At 52.0% G+C, this 17,199-nt stretch overlaps 2 protein-coding genes across 2 annotated transcripts; both read left to right on the top strand.

The window, feature by feature from the left end:
• Nucleotides 1–2,407: 2,407 nt before the first annotated feature.
• On the top strand, nt 2,408–5,972 carry LOC147821060 (keratin, type I cuticular Ha3-I). Its single transcript, XM_087202177.1, has 7 exons — nt 2,408–2,823; nt 3,016–3,098; nt 3,604–3,760; nt 4,024–4,185; nt 4,274–4,399; nt 4,553–4,773; nt 5,545–5,972. Exons 1-7 carry the CDS (start codon nt 2,476–2,478, stop codon nt 5,660–5,662), a joined length of 1,215 nt encoding a protein of 404 aa, XP_087058303.1. The 5' UTR covers nt 2,408–2,475; the 3' UTR covers nt 5,663–5,972.
• Nucleotides 5,973–12,373: 6,401 nt separating this feature from the next.
• Nucleotides 12,374–15,455, top strand: LOC101710019 (keratin, type I cuticular Ha3-I). The gene is made up of 7 exons (XM_004859402.3): nt 12,374–12,777; nt 12,970–13,052; nt 13,557–13,713; nt 13,977–14,138; nt 14,227–14,352; nt 14,506–14,726; nt 14,932–15,455. The coding sequence occupies exons 1-7, from the start codon at nt 12,430–12,432 to the stop codon at nt 15,047–15,049; spliced, it is 1,215 nt and encodes a 404-aa protein (XP_004859459.2). The 5' UTR covers nt 12,374–12,429; the 3' UTR covers nt 15,050–15,455.
• The last annotated feature ends 1,744 nt before the right edge of the window (nt 15,456–17,199 follow it).

Here is a 17,199-nt window from a genome sequence, read left to right as displayed (position 1 = left end):
CTTAGACCTCAAATGCTCTTTGTTGCTTACACCTTGAGACCAGAAGCCTCAACTGTAGCGTCGGCCACAATTACAGGCAGTTGTAAAACCTTCCGGCTAGTTGGAATTTGATTTGTTTATTGAGGTGTCATTGGCCAGAGAGTATCATCGCTTACGTAAACATAAGAATTCACGGGACATCGGAAGTGGAATAAATAAAAAGTAATTGCTCCCAGGAATTCCTCAGCAGCAAATTGAAACCTGTTTCTTTACTCAGTCCTCTGGACCATCGCTATTTGGTGGCTGCATAGCTACACATCAATCATGGTTACTTCTGCTCAGGACGTGCAAATGCTTTTGTTTTCTTAACTCTGCCCTTTGCTTTTGAAGACACAAGAACACTTAGCCATGGATTATTTTACTCAGACTGAGGTGGAAGCTACAGCAAGTTTACATAGACTTTGTGGACATATTCTCTAGGCTGTGACATGTTATTCCTTTCCTATTCTTCACAAAATGGCCAATAGCTGGAACATAGAACAAGGGGAGGAGAATAGGAAGTAACTAGAGAAAAATGAATGAATTCAGCTGTTTGCTGCAGAACACTTGATCTGATTCAGTAGGGCTTAATCAGTTCGATACTGACTGGAAACCAGCACTCACTGCGCAGCTCACTGGTGGTGGGATCATTTTTGAGGCAGGAAAGCAGGCAGGAGGGGCACAGAGGTGTGGATTTCGACAAGGGAGAGAGGATGTCAGTGCGTTTGAGGCCTTCACTCTGGAACACCATGCATTTGTTCCCAAGCTTCAGCCCTTTCTAAAAGCACACTTGAGACTGTTCCACGGAAATGACTTTTCAACTCACCCGAGAAAATGCACGGTAGTATCTTATAGTTACAGTTTGTTTCGGACCCATTAAAGATGCCACTCATTTGGTCATTCACCAGGCTCACCAGACTTGGGTCCAAATGACGTCTGGCTGGTTCCAAAAACAAACCCATCCTTGGAAGATGAAGATTTGCCTTGCCTGAGGGTAACCAAACGAATGTGTCCCAGGCCGCAGGGCAGGTCTGCGGAGGGTTACCAGGGAGTGGCTGTGGGGCAGGAATTGGCCTGAGACTTTGGAAGGAACAACTCGAAGAGGCATCTTTTGTCTTTGGAGCACTGGCAGAGTCAACATGAAATCCCTGCAGTTCATGCTCTGCCTGCGATAGCCTGAGGGCACAGTATTTGTTTGTCAAGATGTCCCAGCAGCCCTGAGATGCCACCTAGGAATGTGAAAATGTGGAGTTTTGCAGGGCCACATGCTTCGGAGGGCTCAGTTCAGATTAAGCAGGGTTCTCAGTTTTAAAGCTGTCAGTGGGCAGGATGCAGTGTCACTTAGTAAACTTCTAACAGCATGGAAACGACCTTTGGTTCTTTAACGGAGCTGAGCAGATCGTTACTTCTTGGCTCATCTAATGTAGGAGGCGCCCCGGCTGTGCAGTGCTTGAGCTCTGCTGGGCTCCCTCCGCATCTGCAGGGTTGCATCGCAGTGCAGGGAGCGGAAGGGAGAGATGGCGCAAGGCGATGGAGAGAGTGTGGCCCCTGGAGTTAGAAACCTGTGGAGGAAGCGTGGCTCCACCGTGCAGCAGCTCTGTGACCAGGGCGATCTCGCAGAGGCATGGTGTCCTCATCCTCAAACTCTTGCAGGGTTTTCTGGGGACTAAAAAGTACAAGGCACAGGAGAAGCCCATCACAACAGGGCCTGGGCACAGTTGGGGCTAAGCAGGCAGGAGCCATCGCCGGTTATAGAGCCACATTGTGCAGGCACAGAGCACAGCGCTTCATGCATAGCAGGTGCCCCCCATGTTAGTTTTCTCAATTCCCTTGGAAAGACTGAGTGGTGGACTGAGTGCTTCCAGCCCCAGGAGGACAGTGGAGCCATCACCACCAGATGGGATGGAATGGCAAAGGGACATCGAGTCGGATGGCCTTGGAAGTCTTCTCTGGTCTCAGCTTCCTGGATTCCTCATGAAATAATCTGACCTCCAGAGGGGTCTCTTAGGTGGTTTTCCCACAGAGCTCTAACTGAGTAGGAGCTGGATAAGGCGCAAACCTTTCCTTCTGCAGAAGAAAGAGGCATACATACGTGTCCCGACCTCTGGAGGACAGGGGAGCGCTTCCCTGAAACTCTGTATAAGTGCTGCTATTGGCAACGCTGGTCACTTTGAAGTCAAACCATGATGCTCTTATTAGACTAAGTGGCACTAGTGGGGAGGAGCCCTGACTCAGCAAGAAGCCCGAGTTAAAATATTTTAAGAGGTAAAGGACTCCTGTGAGGTGGCTAAATAACACATGGAGAAATCAGTAAAGAGGGCAAAAGGGACAATGTTTTATGGGGTCATCACACCCACTACTGACAGCATATAAAGCTGGGCAGAGGACCAGGGCTCATACCAGAGACAAGAAATCAGGTTTTGAAGCTGATTCTCAGAGCTCTGCTCCCTCGGCACCATGCCCTACAACTGCTGCCTGCCCGCCCTGAGCTGCCGCACCAGCTGCTCCTCCCGGCCCTGCGTGCCTCCCAGCTGCCACGGCTGCACCCTGCCCGGGGCCTGCAACATCCCTGCCAATGTGGGCAGCTGCAACTGGTTCTGCGAGGGCTCCTTCAACAGCAGCGAGAAGGAGACCATGCAGTTCCTGAACGACCGGCTGGCCAGCTACCTGGAGAAGGTGCGGCAGCTGGAGCGGGAGAACTGCGAGCTGGAGAGGCGCATCCAGGAGCGCAACCAGCAGCAGGAGCCCTTGCTGTGCCCCAGCTACCAGTCCTACTTCCGCACCATCGAGGAGCTGCAGCAGAAGGTAGGCCTGGCTGCCGTCTCCCAGCGAGGGAGCTGGGCTGATCCTCCTCCGGGGGTGGAGAAGGGGACCTTGCTTCTCTGCTCCTGTCTTTCCAGCCTTTCCCTTTCCCTTCCCCTTCCCCTTCATGGAAAAGAAAGAAGCTGATGGGCTCACATTTGTTTCCATCCTCACTAAGCAACTTCTGCCTCCCAGATCCTGTGCAACAAGGCTGAGAACGCCCGGCTGGTGGTGGAGGTGGACAACGCCAAGCTGGCCACCGACGACTTCAGGACCAAGTGAGTGGCCAGTGGGGCACTGTTGTCAGCGCTGACAAACGCTGACCGAGCTCTCCCCAGACAGCTCCCTAAGATCCGGCAGAGTTCTTGCTGTGTAGCCTCGGGCTCCCCTCTCCCGGACTCACTGTCCTTCCTCCTCCTGCTCCTCCTGCTCCTCTGTGAAGTGATGGCCTCCAGTCATGCTTTGTGTCAGTGCAGACAGCTCAGGTCTCTGAAGTCCTACTGTGCCCAGACCTCAATCGTGAGAACAGGAGAAGCGTATTCATTCTGGAAACCTTTCAGCTTGTGGGCTTTCATCTTCCTCAACCCACCAGTTCTGTAGGAAAATAATTACCAGAGAATTTTCCTCCAGGACAGACTGCTGGGTACTGAAAACCTAAAGGAATGGGATTGCCCGAAAACTTAGCAACACCAATTCCTCATCATCTGACAAACCAAAGCAGAGCAGGGCCAGGGCCAGGTTGTGTTGCTGCCCAGCCTGAGCGTGAGCCTCCTGTGGTCACAGGTACGAGACCGAGCTGTCCCTGCGGCATCTGGTGGAGTCGGACATCAACAGCCTGCGCAGGATCCTGGATGAGCTGACCCTGTGCAGGGCCGACCTGGAGGCGCAGGTGGAGTCGCTGAAGGAGGAGCTGCTGTCGCTCAAGCAGAACCACGAGCAGGTGAAGTTCCTGACAGGACGGGGCTTGCAGGGACCTGCTTTCAACCGCCATGGGCTCACTTAGCCCAGGAAGCTGTTCTCCAAACAGAGGGGTTGGTAGAGGACGAGTATGGAGTTTAGTCGCTCGGTAGAACCTGGTCATGGAGAGGAGAGAGGGAAGGGAGGTCTTTGAGCGCTCAAGAATCACCAGAAGCAGAATTGTATGACTTCACCGAGCACACCAAGGTCACTGGTTACTTTTTAACACTTCCTTCTCCTTCACAGGAAGTCAACACCCTGCGCTGCCAGCTCGGGGACCGCCTCAACATAGAGGTGGACGCTGCGCCCTCCGTGGATCTGAACCGCGTGCTCAACGAAGTCAGGAGCACTTACGAGGCCGTGGTGGAGACCAACCGCAGGGAGGTGGAGGAGTGGTACACCACACAGGTGGGCGCCTGAGCTCCCGACACACGGGTCCCCAGCCCCCACGGCCCCGAAGACAGCGTCTGACCCCGTACTCCCTGGGCTATTGCAGACCGAGGAGCTGAACAAGCAGGTGGTGTCGAGCTCAGAGCAGCTGCAGTCCTACCAGGCGGAGATCATCGAGCTGAGACGCACAGTCAATGCCCTGGAGATCGAGCTGCAGGCCCAGCACAACCTGGTGCGTTTGGGGTTCCTGTGGGGAGCCAGGGCCGGGAGGGGAGGCAGTGGCGCTCTTTGTGCCAGGCGCTGCCTTGGGTCTCCAAGCTGGGACCTCTCCGGGGCCCTGGAGGAGCCAGGATGGAGCGGCCCCTGACGTCCTTGTCCCCCACAGAGAAACTCGCTGGAGAACACGCTGAACGAGAGCGAGGCCCGCTACGGCTCACAGCTGTCACAGGTGCAGGGCCTGATCGGCAGTGTGGAGGCGCAGCTGGCGGAGATCCGGGCTGACCTGGAGCGGCAGAACCAGGAGTACCAGGTGCTGCTGGACGTGCGGGCGCGGCTGGAGTGCGAGATCAACACGTACCGGGGCCTGCTGGACAGCGAGGACTGCAAGTGAGTGCAGCAATGGCGACCCCTGGGAGGGCACCTGCTCACTTTTACCAAAGAACGGAGCAGTGGCTTTGCAGATCAAGTCGTGATACAATGTGTCTACAGAGACTGGAGTTTTGCACAGTGCAGGGGAAGTATAGGGTTGTTTATCGCTAGCATTACCGGGGCTAGAGGTCTTTTCTCTCTCTAAAGAGAGACCGATGACTGGTCCCTACTGGTGATCCTTCTGCTGCTGATGGGTAAATTCAGCTTTGCAACTTCAGGCATGGCTGGTGACATCAAAAAGGGAAACAAAACTGGGACAATCACCACTCTGATTTCACCTAAACCTGGAAATCGATTGTTTTCATTGATCCCTGTTGGAATCATGGATGCAGGCACAGTGGGAGTCATAACAATCTTCCAGGTGGGCCTTGAGCATCAGGGGAAATGGCCCAGGAGCTGATAGGACACTTCACTTGTTGGCTCGCACAGCATTTTTCTGAACACAATGTTTTGGAATATTCACCTGTACGTGTTGGATAGCACAATCCCATTTTATAGGTGTGAGGCTAAGGCTTAGAGGGACAAAGTGACTCCCCACACCTCTAGGGCTACAGGGCAAAGACTGGCATCCTCCTTTTTTCTGCCACTGCCTCTGGGCTTTGTAGGAAGAGGACTGGGGTCCCTCAGGCGTCAGGGAGCAGGTTCTGTGTATCCCAGCCTGTCCGGTTTGACCCCTCCTGCTTTGGAAGGAGCTTTCTCCTCTGATGATCCAATCCTCCTGTGCTCCAGGCTGCCCTGCAACCCCTGCGCCACCACCACCGCCTGTGAGAAGCCCATCGGGCCCTGCATTGCCAATCCTTGTATTTCCCGCTCCCGCTGCGGGCCCTGCAACACCTTCGGGTGCTAGGTAGCCCAGGGCCAGGAGGAGGACCTCATGAAGACAGAGAGACCCCGGGGACTGCTCCACCTCTCTACCCTGTGGCCAGCATCGCCATGAGTCGTGTCCTGGAAGGAGGATGGATGCCCAGGACTGTGGCCTGGCTCTGAGCCTCTGCTGCAGGGACCTCTGTGGCCAGGTCCCTGTCTCCTGCCTGTGTTTGGTGGACCAAGAGGCCTGAGCTGTGAAGGGCCTTGGGTGGTGGGCTGTGGTTCCCTCAACTGTTTCTGCTCTTCTTGATCTTCCCCACATCTCCCAATAAACTTTCCTCCTGCACACAGACATGATTCTCCTTCGTGTTTGTCCTCAAAGTGCTCCTCTGCGTAGTAAGTATTGTCAAAGTGGCCAGACTCCCAAGCTGTTATACAGATTCAATACAGTCCCAATCAAAATGCCAAGAGCAGGGCCGAGGATTTAGGAATATTACTTCTGTGTTATTCTCTTCATTCTCTCCTGAATTCTTTTTTAAAAAACAGATTCACTGACATATAACTAATATACCATACATATATTATGCATATACCTAAAACTGACCTGTATTAAATGTAAATTTAAATGATTTTGAAAATGTTTTTGTAGTCCTGGGAATTGAGTCCAGGAGCATTAGGCTCCACCCCCAGCCCTTTTTTCTGTTTTATTCTGAGACAGGGCCCGGCTAATTTTCCCAGGCTGGGCTCAACCTTGCAATCTTCCTATATTAGCCTCCTAGAATACTAGGAATATACGCATGTGCCACCATGCCCAGCGATTCTGAATATTCCCGCAATTACAACCATAACTGCAAGTTTAGATTGTCTTAACAACTCCCAAGGAGACCTTGTAGTCATTAGCAGTCACTTTCCATTCTCTCAATGGCTTGGGCCTGGGCAAGCATGTCTCCCGATCTACCTATTCGGGACATCGCTCATGGACGGACTGTATGTCATGTGGTATTGCATGACTAGTTTTATTTCAAAAGGGCTAATGTGTCAAAGTTCATCCACATTGTAACATGTGACACACACTATGGCCATTGGACATTTGGGTTGTTTTCTCTTTTGGGTTATTAGAATAATGCTGCTATAAACATTTATGTTTAAGTTTTACTGTGGATGAACTATATATTATCAATTATTTTCTGTATATACCTAGGAGTAAAATTGCTAGCTAGTAACTCTATGCTTATAATTTTGAGTAACTGCGACACTGTTTTCCATAGTGGTAGCTCCATTTGACATTCTCGCTGACTGTATATAAGGGCCCCAATTTTTACACAGCCTTACATACACTTGTGTTGTTCTGTTTTGTAAAAAAGAAAAGAAAAGGCCCAGGGATTTAGCTCAGTGGTTTCACCACCTGCTGTGCAAGTGCACGGACCTGAGTTCGATCCCCGGTACCAAAAAAAAAGAAAAAGAAAAGAAAAATCATGCCCATCCTTGTACATGTGAGTGGTGTCTCTTTTGATTGCATTTCCTTAGTGATTAGTGATGTTGATCTTTTCATGTACTTATTGGCTATTTATATATCTGTTCTGGAGAAATGTCCACTCAGCTCCTTTGCCTATCTTAGAAGTTTTAAACTAAGTTCTTATTTATCTTACTAGTGGGTTGTAGGAGAGATAGCAATGATGGGATTTATAAGAAAGGAATACTTAAGTTATTAAAAGTAATAATATTTTGATACAGTGATTGAATATGTAAAAGTAAGGAGAATGATGAAACAGAAATATGTATTCTATATCTTAATAGAAATGAATAAATGTGATATTCCATTAGGAAACCAACAAAATAAACATCAACGCCTGGCCAAAAAGCTATTAAGAGATGTTAACTTTATAAAAGTATGTTGGTCAGCTAGGTGTGGTGGTGCATGCCTGTAATCCCAGCACTTGGGAGGCTGAGGAAGGAGGATCGCTGTGAGTTCGAGGTCAGCCTAGGCTACATAATGAGTTCAAGGCCAGCTTGAACTACATGGTGAGACCTTGTTTCAAAAAACAAAACAAAATAAAAATCCCCAAAAGTAGCTTTGTCATTTGATGAAAAAAGTAACAAAACCACAACGCGCGCGCGCGCGCGCGCGCGCACACACACACACACACACACACACATGGCCCTGTGTAATAGATAATACGACAATATTACACGTGACCATAATTGCTGTGACTTCATCCGGAGGAGAGGTATTTACTATCCCAAAGCGTCCAGTAGGATAATGCAAGCCAGGACCCAGCTTTTTGTTAGGATTCTCTTAGTTCAGCAGAAGCCGAGAAGAAATTCAGCACCTTGAACAACATAGCTGACATCAAAAACTTCTTGACTTATTGAAGTGGCAAGTGACCTTTTAAAAAAAATTTATATTTTAAGTTATATTTTTCATTTGCAGAATTTCTGTGTGATTTTTAAATGAAACCATGACTTCTTTTTGCAGCATGGCCAACTTACTGTTTTAATTAATTTTGTCCAATAATCTCTTTAAACATATTATTTAAGGTTTTTGGCTTTACTCTTCTGCTTCTTGTGTCTTGCTTTCCTTGCTGATCATGAATTATTTCTTTCCCTGTGTGATCTGTTAGTTGATTAGCATGGGGATTCTTTATTCATGTGAGTAGCATAGGTTCAAGCCCCAATCACCGTGATATGCAGGCTAACACGTGGTTCAGTGAGTTTGAAGGGAATTTACCATTTGAAATCTCGAGTCCAGCAAGAGATATTTCAGTTGAAAAGAATCTTCCTATGGTAGGGAGTTTTCGAGCCCACCTGCCCCTAAGGATGGCGTCTTTTGAGGGACCTACAGTTTTTGGTTGTCCCAGCTCTAATCCTCGTGTAAAGACTGAAGACTGTGTGGGTCCCCCATTTCTCTGACCCAATTTATGCTTTTCCAGTTGAGACTGTTTCACAAACTCCCCCCGGGAGCTCGGGTAAGTCTTGTCTCCGGTGGCATCGAAGTCATTCTATTTGTCAAACGAGAGGCTTGGAAGAAATGATGAGACGCTGCAGCAGGTCTCTGTTGAGGTCCCGGGTTTCCTCTGCCTCAGATCCTACATCCAGGGAGAAACGAGGTTCACTGTCCGGTGTAAGGACGTAGCTCAGAGTGAGGCGGCTTAACACAGGTCCCCTCGGAAGGTGGACGAGCAGAGATCTCTCCAGGTGTGGCTTCCCTCTCACCTGCACCTCACGCCCATGCCAGTAAATTCCCGAGCCACAGGCAGTCGGGGTTTTCTCTACCACTTCTTCACTGCTCACCTTGGGACTTGGGAAAGTCATCAGTTACCACAGGGCTGTGAGTTCCAATCCAAGCACCGGCTCCCCCGCCCAGGTAACAAGCCGAGGGCAGTGCAGTGATTACAGTGGACTAGGAGCCTGGGCTTGCTCCTTCTTACAGCCCATTACTTCTTATTTATTTATTTATTTATTGGTACATTTTAGGTATACAATACATTTACATTTATCACTGGGTGTTTGTACCCGAACATGATGTATCTTAGTTCTTATTTTTTCCCCCATCAGCCCATTACTTCTTTAGAAGCACTGTAAGCATTTCCTTTTGCAATTTTTAAAGGAAGTTTTATATTGTTTTCTTGTACAGAAGTAATACACTTTTCAAAAATATTTGGAATGAATTAAAAAAATATAGAGAAGGAAAAAAACTTTCCTGTTCTTGACATGTAAAAGCATCTGGTGTCAGGCCGGGGATTTAGCTCAGTGGTTTCGCTGCCTGTTGCACAAGCTCAAGGACTGGAGTTCGATCCCCACAAGGACCTGAGTTCAATCCCTGGTACCAAAAAGCATCTGGTGTTATCACATAACGTGGTTCTTTTAAATCTCTCAATTGTGCTCATTGTTAAAATAATACAATGTTAAATTTTGTTATGACTACTTGTGTACTTTTTTGGGGGGGGAAAATATTGCTATTGAATAAGATCAGCATTGTTTAACAGATTGTTATTCTAAGCTGCTCCAAACTGCCAGCACGTGATTCTATATCGATGGGATGTAATTGTGTCTAAATTGCTCCCAATTGTTGGGCTTTGATTGTAACATTGGTTTAGAATTGAGCTCAGGGAGACAGAAGGCAATTTAATGTTGCTGGACTCAACTTGCTCTTCCCACATGAATCCTTGATTCTTCTCCAACAGAACATACCTGTGAATGACAAGATTTTGTTCTCCTGTTTAGGTTCTTCTTTTTCCTTTCTGTCTTTGGTTTCTGCCCGTGGTTAACAGCAGATCAGATTGTGAAATTATTCATCATTCGTGCAGTGTGGAGATGAGGCTGGGATCTGGGGGTTTGGGCTGGATGACGTGACCTGAGTGGCCATGTCTTTCTTCACTCTGAGCCTAGTTTTCTTGTTGGTAAAACAAGGAGAGCATGACTGAGATGCCCATTGAGATCACTGATGTCTTTCTCGCTCCAAGATTTTCCTTTGCTCTTTTGACTGTCTTGGCTGGCATTTGGGGTCTACATTAGAGGCAGAGAGGAGGAAGGGAGACGTTAAGTGTAAACACAAAGAAATCTGGCCTCTCACCTGGGCGGCCGTCTCTGAGCAGCTGGTGTCTGCTGGGGTGCATCCCGCTGAGCCCTGCCTGCCGTCTCCTGTCAGGCTAGCGAGCGCCTCCCCTTCCTGGGCCATGCCCACCCCCAGCACACGCTGGGACTTTGTCCTCATGCCTCTCCCTCCAGGACATCCAATAAGACACATTTTATGTCTTGCAACGAAACACAAGGTCATAGGCATGGGCAGCTCATATTGCTTATGCTTCTTGGATAATTGTTCCTAAATCGTAAACTGCTGTGAATCATCCGGTTCAAACAAGCTGGCATCTATAAACTGTTCTATGCACACTCCAGTTACGAAAGTCGGGTTCCTGGGACCCAAGCTCACAGGCTTTCTAACCAGGTGTTTAGATGGGTTGTTCCCTCACTTCCACAAGTCACAGATGTCTGAAATCTCAGTGTAGGGAGTTCCTGTGGCATTTCCTCAGGAACACAGCAGGGACACCAGTCTGACCTTCAGAGGGTCCTGACTGCATGCGGCCCTTGGCCGTGAGGGGCAGTTCCGACATCGGCCCTCTTTCACCAGCTCTCTGCCCTGCCCTTCTGGGATCCGAGGACTCGTTCTCCTCCCTGCTTCTCACATTCCCCATTTCTTCAGAGTTCCCCAGGGTGTGGCCCTCAGCCCACACTGCTCTGCCCTCTCTCACTCGGTCTGTTTCTCTAACTTGCACGGACACTAAACTTTTATCTGTCACTCTCGTCCCTGCCAGAGACAGGCTCCTTTGGACCCCTTGTAGGAACCCCTAGCCTGGACTGCTGTGTTCACCTCCTTGCTGGTCACTCCATGCTTAGCCTGTCCTTCGTGTGTGTAAAGCCGATAGATGTTCACTGAAACTGTTCGTAAACCAGCCTGTGGCTCCCACACTCGGGCTCAGGAAGTCACCTTGCACGGAGGACCGAGCCCTTTAGCTGCCGCCACAGCCACCCGTGACCTCCCTGACAGCTGTGTTTCCTAGCGCTTCCTCTCATGCCCTCCCTTCCCAGCGGGCGGCACCGACGTGGCTCACTGAAGTCCCTCGCTAGGCTCATATTGGGGCCCCTCCCATGTCTCTCTGTCTGCTTCTTGGAAGCCTCCCTGTCCCAGCAGGAATCCACTCCTGGGACCCCCAGTCCCCAAGATCCGGGCCCTTCACTTGTCACGTCACCCCCTGCCTCAGGCTGTCCTCTCTTGCTCACCTCTCCACCCATCCGACTCATGCCCATCCAGCCGAGCCCTGAGATGAAGCTGGCCCGCCTCGGCCTCCAGGGGACTCAGACGGAGAGAGGCGGACCTGTAGGTCACGGTGATGCCCTGCTCCAGGTGGACGGCAGCTTAGAGAGGAGAGAGGGCCACGTAGGGTCCGGCAGCGCGGCCTGATGGAAAGATCCGTGTGGGAATCTAGCGTCCTGACTTTCTATGTCCTGCCCGCCGGGCCAGGCTTTGTCATCTGCAAGGCGGGAGTTGCATGATTTGTCTTGCCGGGTTGCGGTGAAGGCGTTGCTAAGATCACATATGTGAAATGTGTCCAGCACCAGCGAGGGGCAGTGCAGGCCCTCACACAAGCTCAGGCCTCTTCGCACCAGAGCACAGCCCACCGTCTGCTCCTCACAGGCCCGAGCTGGTCTGCATGAGTCACGACCCTAGTGCCGAGCTGTTGTCCGTCCATGGACATCATCACGAATACACCAGGGCGACAGGGCCACCCGGAGCCAGGTTACTTGAATTGTCCCAGAGGGGCCCCTTGCTTTTTGAGAAGCACTTGGGAATTGGACCTAGGAAAAGATACCTGGGAAAGACCTCTGCTTTTCCATTTCTTCCAGGAGAGGCAAGGCTGGCCAAGGACCAGGGCCCTCCTTCCAGGAGGCAGAGCAGCTGGCCCGTCCCGCAACAGGCACACCTGCTGATGAGGGCCGGGGCTTTCATGAGTGCAGGTCTTTGAAGTCACTCCGTGAAGCTCTGACTTCATGACGTGCACCGCAAGGGGTCCTGACTTTGGGAGAAGCCCTGGCAAAGCCTTTTATGAGGTGAGGGACTCTGTGGAGGAAACACATAACAAGCGGAGGGAAGGGCTTTGACCATCACCAAATGAGCCAAAATAGGGCTGCTGGACAGGTCCACACCCTCCACAGAGGGGTATAAAGGCTGCCTGAGGAAGGAGTCCCATAACGCTGTGGGGTGGAGAGCTTGGATCCATCTACAGCCCGGCACCTGCCTCCCTCGGCACCATGCCCTACAACTGCTGCCTGCCCGCCCTGAGCTGCCGCACCAGCTGCTCCTCCCGGCCCTGCGTGCCTCCCAGCTGCCACGGCTGCACCCTGCCCGGGGCCTGCAACATCCCTGCCAATGTGGGCAGCTGCAACTGGTTCTGCGAGGGCTCCTTCAACAGCAGCGAGAAGGAGACCATGCAGTTCCTGAACGACCGGCTGGCCAGCTACCTGGAGAAGGTGCGGCAGCTGGAGCGGGAGAACTGCGAGCTGGAGAGGCGCATCCAGGAGCGCAACCAGCAGCAGGAGCCCTTGCTGTGCCCCAGCTACCAGTCCTACTTCCGCACCATCGAGGAGCTGCAGCAGAAAGTAGGCCTGGCTGCCGTCTCCCAGCGAGGGAGCTGGGCTGATCCTCCTCCGGGGGTGGAGAAGGGGACCTTGCTTCTCTGCTCCTGTCTTTCCAGCCTTTCCCTTTCCCTTCCCCTTCCCCTTCATGGAAAAGAAAGAAGCTGATGGGCTCACATTTGTTTCCATCCTCACTAAGCAACTTCTGCCTCCCAGATCCTGTGCAACAAGGCTGAGAACGCCCGGCTGGTGGTGGAGGTGGACAACGCCAAGCTGGCCACCGACGACTTCAGGACCAAGTGAGTGGCCAGTGGGGCACTGTTGTCAGCGCTGACAAACGCTGACCGAGCTCTCCCCAGACAGCTCCCTAAGATCCGCAGAGTTCTTGCTGTGTAGCCTCGGGCTCCCCTCTCCCGGACTCACTGTCCTTCCTCCTCCTGCTCCTCCTGCTCCTCTGTGAAGTGATGGCCTCCAGTCATGCCTTGTGTCAGTGCAGACAGCTCAGGTCTCTGAAGTCCTACTGTGCCCAGACCTCAATCGTGAGAACAGGAGAAGCGTATTCATTCTGGAAACCTTTCAGCTTGTGGGCTTTCATCTTCCTCAACCCACCAGTTCTGTAGGAAAATAATTACCAGAGAATTTTCCTCCAGGACAGACTGCTGGGTACTGAAAACCTAAAGGAATGGGATTGCCCGAAAACTTAGCAACACCAATTCCTCATCATCTGACAAACCAAAGCAGAGCAGGGCCAGGGCCAGGTTGTGTTGCTGCCCAGCCTGAGCGTGAGCCTCCTGTGGTCACAGGTACGAGACCGAGCTGTCCCTGCGGCATCTGGTGGAGTCGGACATCAACGGCCTGCGCAGGATCCTGGATGAGCTGACCCTGTGCAGGGCCGACCTGGAGGCGCAGGTGGAGTTGCTGAAGGAGGAGCTGCTGTCGCTCAAGCAGAACCACGAGCAGGTGAAGTTCCTGACAGGACGGGGCTTGCAGGGACCTGCTTTCAACCGCCATGGGCTCACTTAGCCCAGGAAGCTGTTCTCCAAACAGAGGGGTTGGTAGAGGACGAGTATGGAGTTTAGTTGCTCGGTAGAACCTGGTCATGGAGAGGAGAGAGGGAAGGGAGGTCTTTGAGCGCTCAAGAATCACCAGAAGCAGAATTGTATGACTTCACCGAGCACACCAAGGTCACTGGTTACTTTTTAACACTTCCTTCTCCTTCACAGGAAGTCAACACCCTGCGCTGCCAGCTCGGGGACCGCCTCAACATAGAGGTGGACGCTGCGCCCTCCGTGGATCTGAACCGCGTGCTCAACGAAGTCAGGAGCACTTACGAGGCCGTGGTGGAGACCAACCGAAGGGAGGTGGAGGAGTGGTACACCACGCAGGTGGGTGCCTGAGCTCCCGACACACGGGTCCCCAGCCCCCAGGGCCCCGAAGGCAGCGTCTGACCCCGTACTCCCTGGGCTATTGCAGACCGAGGAGCTGAACAAGCAGGTGGTGTCGAGCTCAGAGCAGCTGCAGTCCTACCAGGCGGAGATCATCGAGCTGAGACGCACAGTCAATGCCCTGGAGATCGAGCTGCAGGCCCAGCACAACCTGGTGCGTTTGGGGTTCGTGCGGGGAGCCAGGGCCGGGAGGGGAGGCGCTGGTGCCCTTTGTGCCAGGCGCTGCCTTGGGTCTCCAAGCTGGGACCTCTCCGGGGCCCTGGAGGAGCCGGGATGGAGCGGCCCCTGACGTCCTTGTCCCCCACAGAGAAACTCGCTGGAGAACACGCTGAACGAGAGCGAGGCCCGCTACGGTTCACAGCTGTCACAGGTGCAGGGCCTGATCGGCAGTGTGGAGGCGCAGCTGGCGGAGATCCGGGCTGACCTGGAGCGGCAGAACCAGGAGTACCAGGTGCTGCTGGACGTGCGGGCGCGGCTGGAGTGCGAGATCAACACGTACCGGGGCCTGCTGGAGAGCGAGGACTGCAGGTGAGTGGGGCGTGGAGCTTTCCCTGCACACACGAGGTCGCCGTGGGGCTGCCTGGTCCTCATGGTGGACATGGACTTCTGGTTTCCAGGTCTTGGCTGGAGTCCTCCAAGGGAGAGCAATGTTTGGACACAAAGTGCTTTTAGTGTCTTCCTCCTTCTTTTCCTCATTTTATTCTAACTGGCCCCGATGATTGTCTGTCCCCAGGCTGCCCTGCAACACCTGCACTACCAGCAATGCCTGTGACAAGCTCACTGGGCCCTGTGTCGCCAACCCCTGCATCACACGGCCTCGGTGTGGGCCTTGCGGCCCTTTTGGGCACTAGTGGCTCTGCTGCCAGGAGGGGGATGAGGGCTTCAGTCGCATCTCAGCTCCATGCTGTGTCACCATTGTCCACTGTGACCATAGCACCGGCTTGCAGGGGTCAGAGCCAGCCTTGCTCTGCGTCCCATAGCTCCTTCTGAGAGCATGAGACATTGCAGTCTGTCTTCTGAGTCCCGCAGAGAAACCTGCAACAGGATCAAGCCTAGGACGACACCTTTGTATAACCTGTTTTGCTTTAACACAACTTCCTCGATGTGATTTGAAAACAATTCTGTGAAGTACGGTACAGGTGATGGGCGTGTGTGTGAAATAGAACATAGCTGGAATTAATATTTGTCACAATTTTTGGTGTTTGTGATGCAAGACAAACCCTTGAGTCCTCGTAATAAACTCTTATTCTGGCATGAAAATTACAATTGTTTCTCTCATGAATTCCAAAAGTGGCTGTCTTGGGTCAGTGTTTTCCATCAGGTGGAAGGTTCATTTGCCCCTAATGCACAGTCTTTGATTACCTCCAGGGGACAGCCTTCCCCACACGTCACCTGCTGGCCTGCATAAGCACCAAGAGGACAGCAAAGCAGGTAATGGTGCAGAGCTGGGTGATGTTAGTTACCATGGTTTCTCCGGGAGAAACATTTGAGCTGAGAGGCTGAGGTGAACAATGAGAAGAAACAGCCCGGAAGGAAGGAGCATTCCTGGCAGAGGCAGCAGCCAGGCAAGAGGGAGAGCCAGGGGGGAGCTGGCTGGGGTGTGGGGCTCCCGGGTGCTGGGCAGGACCTGACCATATTTCCAGTCGACAAGGGAACCTTAGAAGAGTGAAGAGCACGGGCTGATTGCTGCCCTTTGGGAGTGTTGACAAGCTTTGGGGTTGCTGCTGACAAGAATGAGTCAAATGTGTTGTTCTGTTTTGTTTCAAGAGGAATCCATGACACCTAACAGTGGCTCACATTTCTTACCAAAACCTGCAAAATCAGCCAAGAAGTGCCAGAAGCGACAAGAATTGCTCAAACCCTAGCAGATCCGCTCAGGCTATGGCGTTGCAAAACTGAAAGCTTTTGCGTTGTGAAAGCTGTGGGCGTCGCGAAAGCCAAGCGGACGCCTCGTGCAGGGCATGTGCCAGGCGGACGGGCCCGGCCGCAGTGGTGTGCGGAGGCTGCCTTCTGGCACGCTTGCTTTTCTTGCCTGCAGGAACACGAGTGGGTCTGGGAGGCAGGGACCAGGGATAGTTTGCAGACTTCCCAGTGGACGGTGAGTTTACAAGAAATTCAAGCCGGGGGTCAGCAGCGGCCGTTGGCTGGCATACAAGATGTGTGCGTGGGACAGCACTTTGTGTGACCCCGTGGTGGCCCTGAACGCATGTGTTTAAAGCTTTAAAATGATTAAAAGGAGAAGAGGACATAAATCAAGAGTTGGTGAAATCTTGGGTTTGCAAGTGGCTCCGTAGTTTCAATCTGAGCTGTAGCTGTCTGGATCCAAGCCCTCCGTGTGTTACTGGGCTCTTCTGAGCTTCCATTTCTTAAAGCTGTAAAATAGAGAGAATAATGGCCATCTCACTGCTTTAAAAAAATTTAAAAAAAAGATGGACAGGGCTGGGGATTTAGCTCAGTGGTTTCGCCGCCTGTTGCACAAGCGCAAGGACCCGAGTTCGATCCCCGGTACCAAAAAAAAAAAAAAAAGGCAGACCGGAAATATGTGGGTCAAGGTGAACCCAGTGCCTGACACACAGCAAGTGCTGGGCAAGCGAAGTTTACTTCCTGAGTGGCCCCTAGGAAACTGCATTCTGCATTCTGACTCCTTTCCTACTGCTCAGGATGGGGAGGCCACAGCTTCAAGATTCAAAGGCCTTGCTGCCCCATGCCCTTGAGTACCCAGGTCGAGACTCATTCCCCAGTTCACTCTGGTCAAGGGCTGGAGAAGGGGCTGCATGGGGCAAGGAATGCAGGGACCCACGGCCCAGGCCTGAGAGTGGGAGAGGGAATTCAGATGAGGATGTGCACGTCCACCCATGCCTGGGTGTGCACCTGTGTATGTGAGCTGTGTGTGCATGCAGATGTGTTGTATCAGGAAGGGTCAGCATGCTGGTGGTATTTTCACCGATTGCAACCATCAGAATTTTCAAAAGCGAAGATTAAAGCACAGCACCAGTCTGGC

Source organism: Heterocephalus glaber, unplaced genomic scaffold (genome assembly GCF_053883595.1).
Source record: "Heterocephalus glaber isolate CG9 unplaced genomic scaffold, H.glaber_assembly_v1.0 deba00001773, whole genome shotgun sequence".
In the NCBI taxonomy this organism is placed as follows: domain Eukaryota; kingdom Metazoa; phylum Chordata; class Mammalia; order Rodentia; family Bathyergidae; genus Heterocephalus; species Heterocephalus glaber.
The sequence above is the reverse complement of the archived record's forward strand: the minus strand, read 5'-3'. Positions and strand labels throughout refer to the sequence as shown.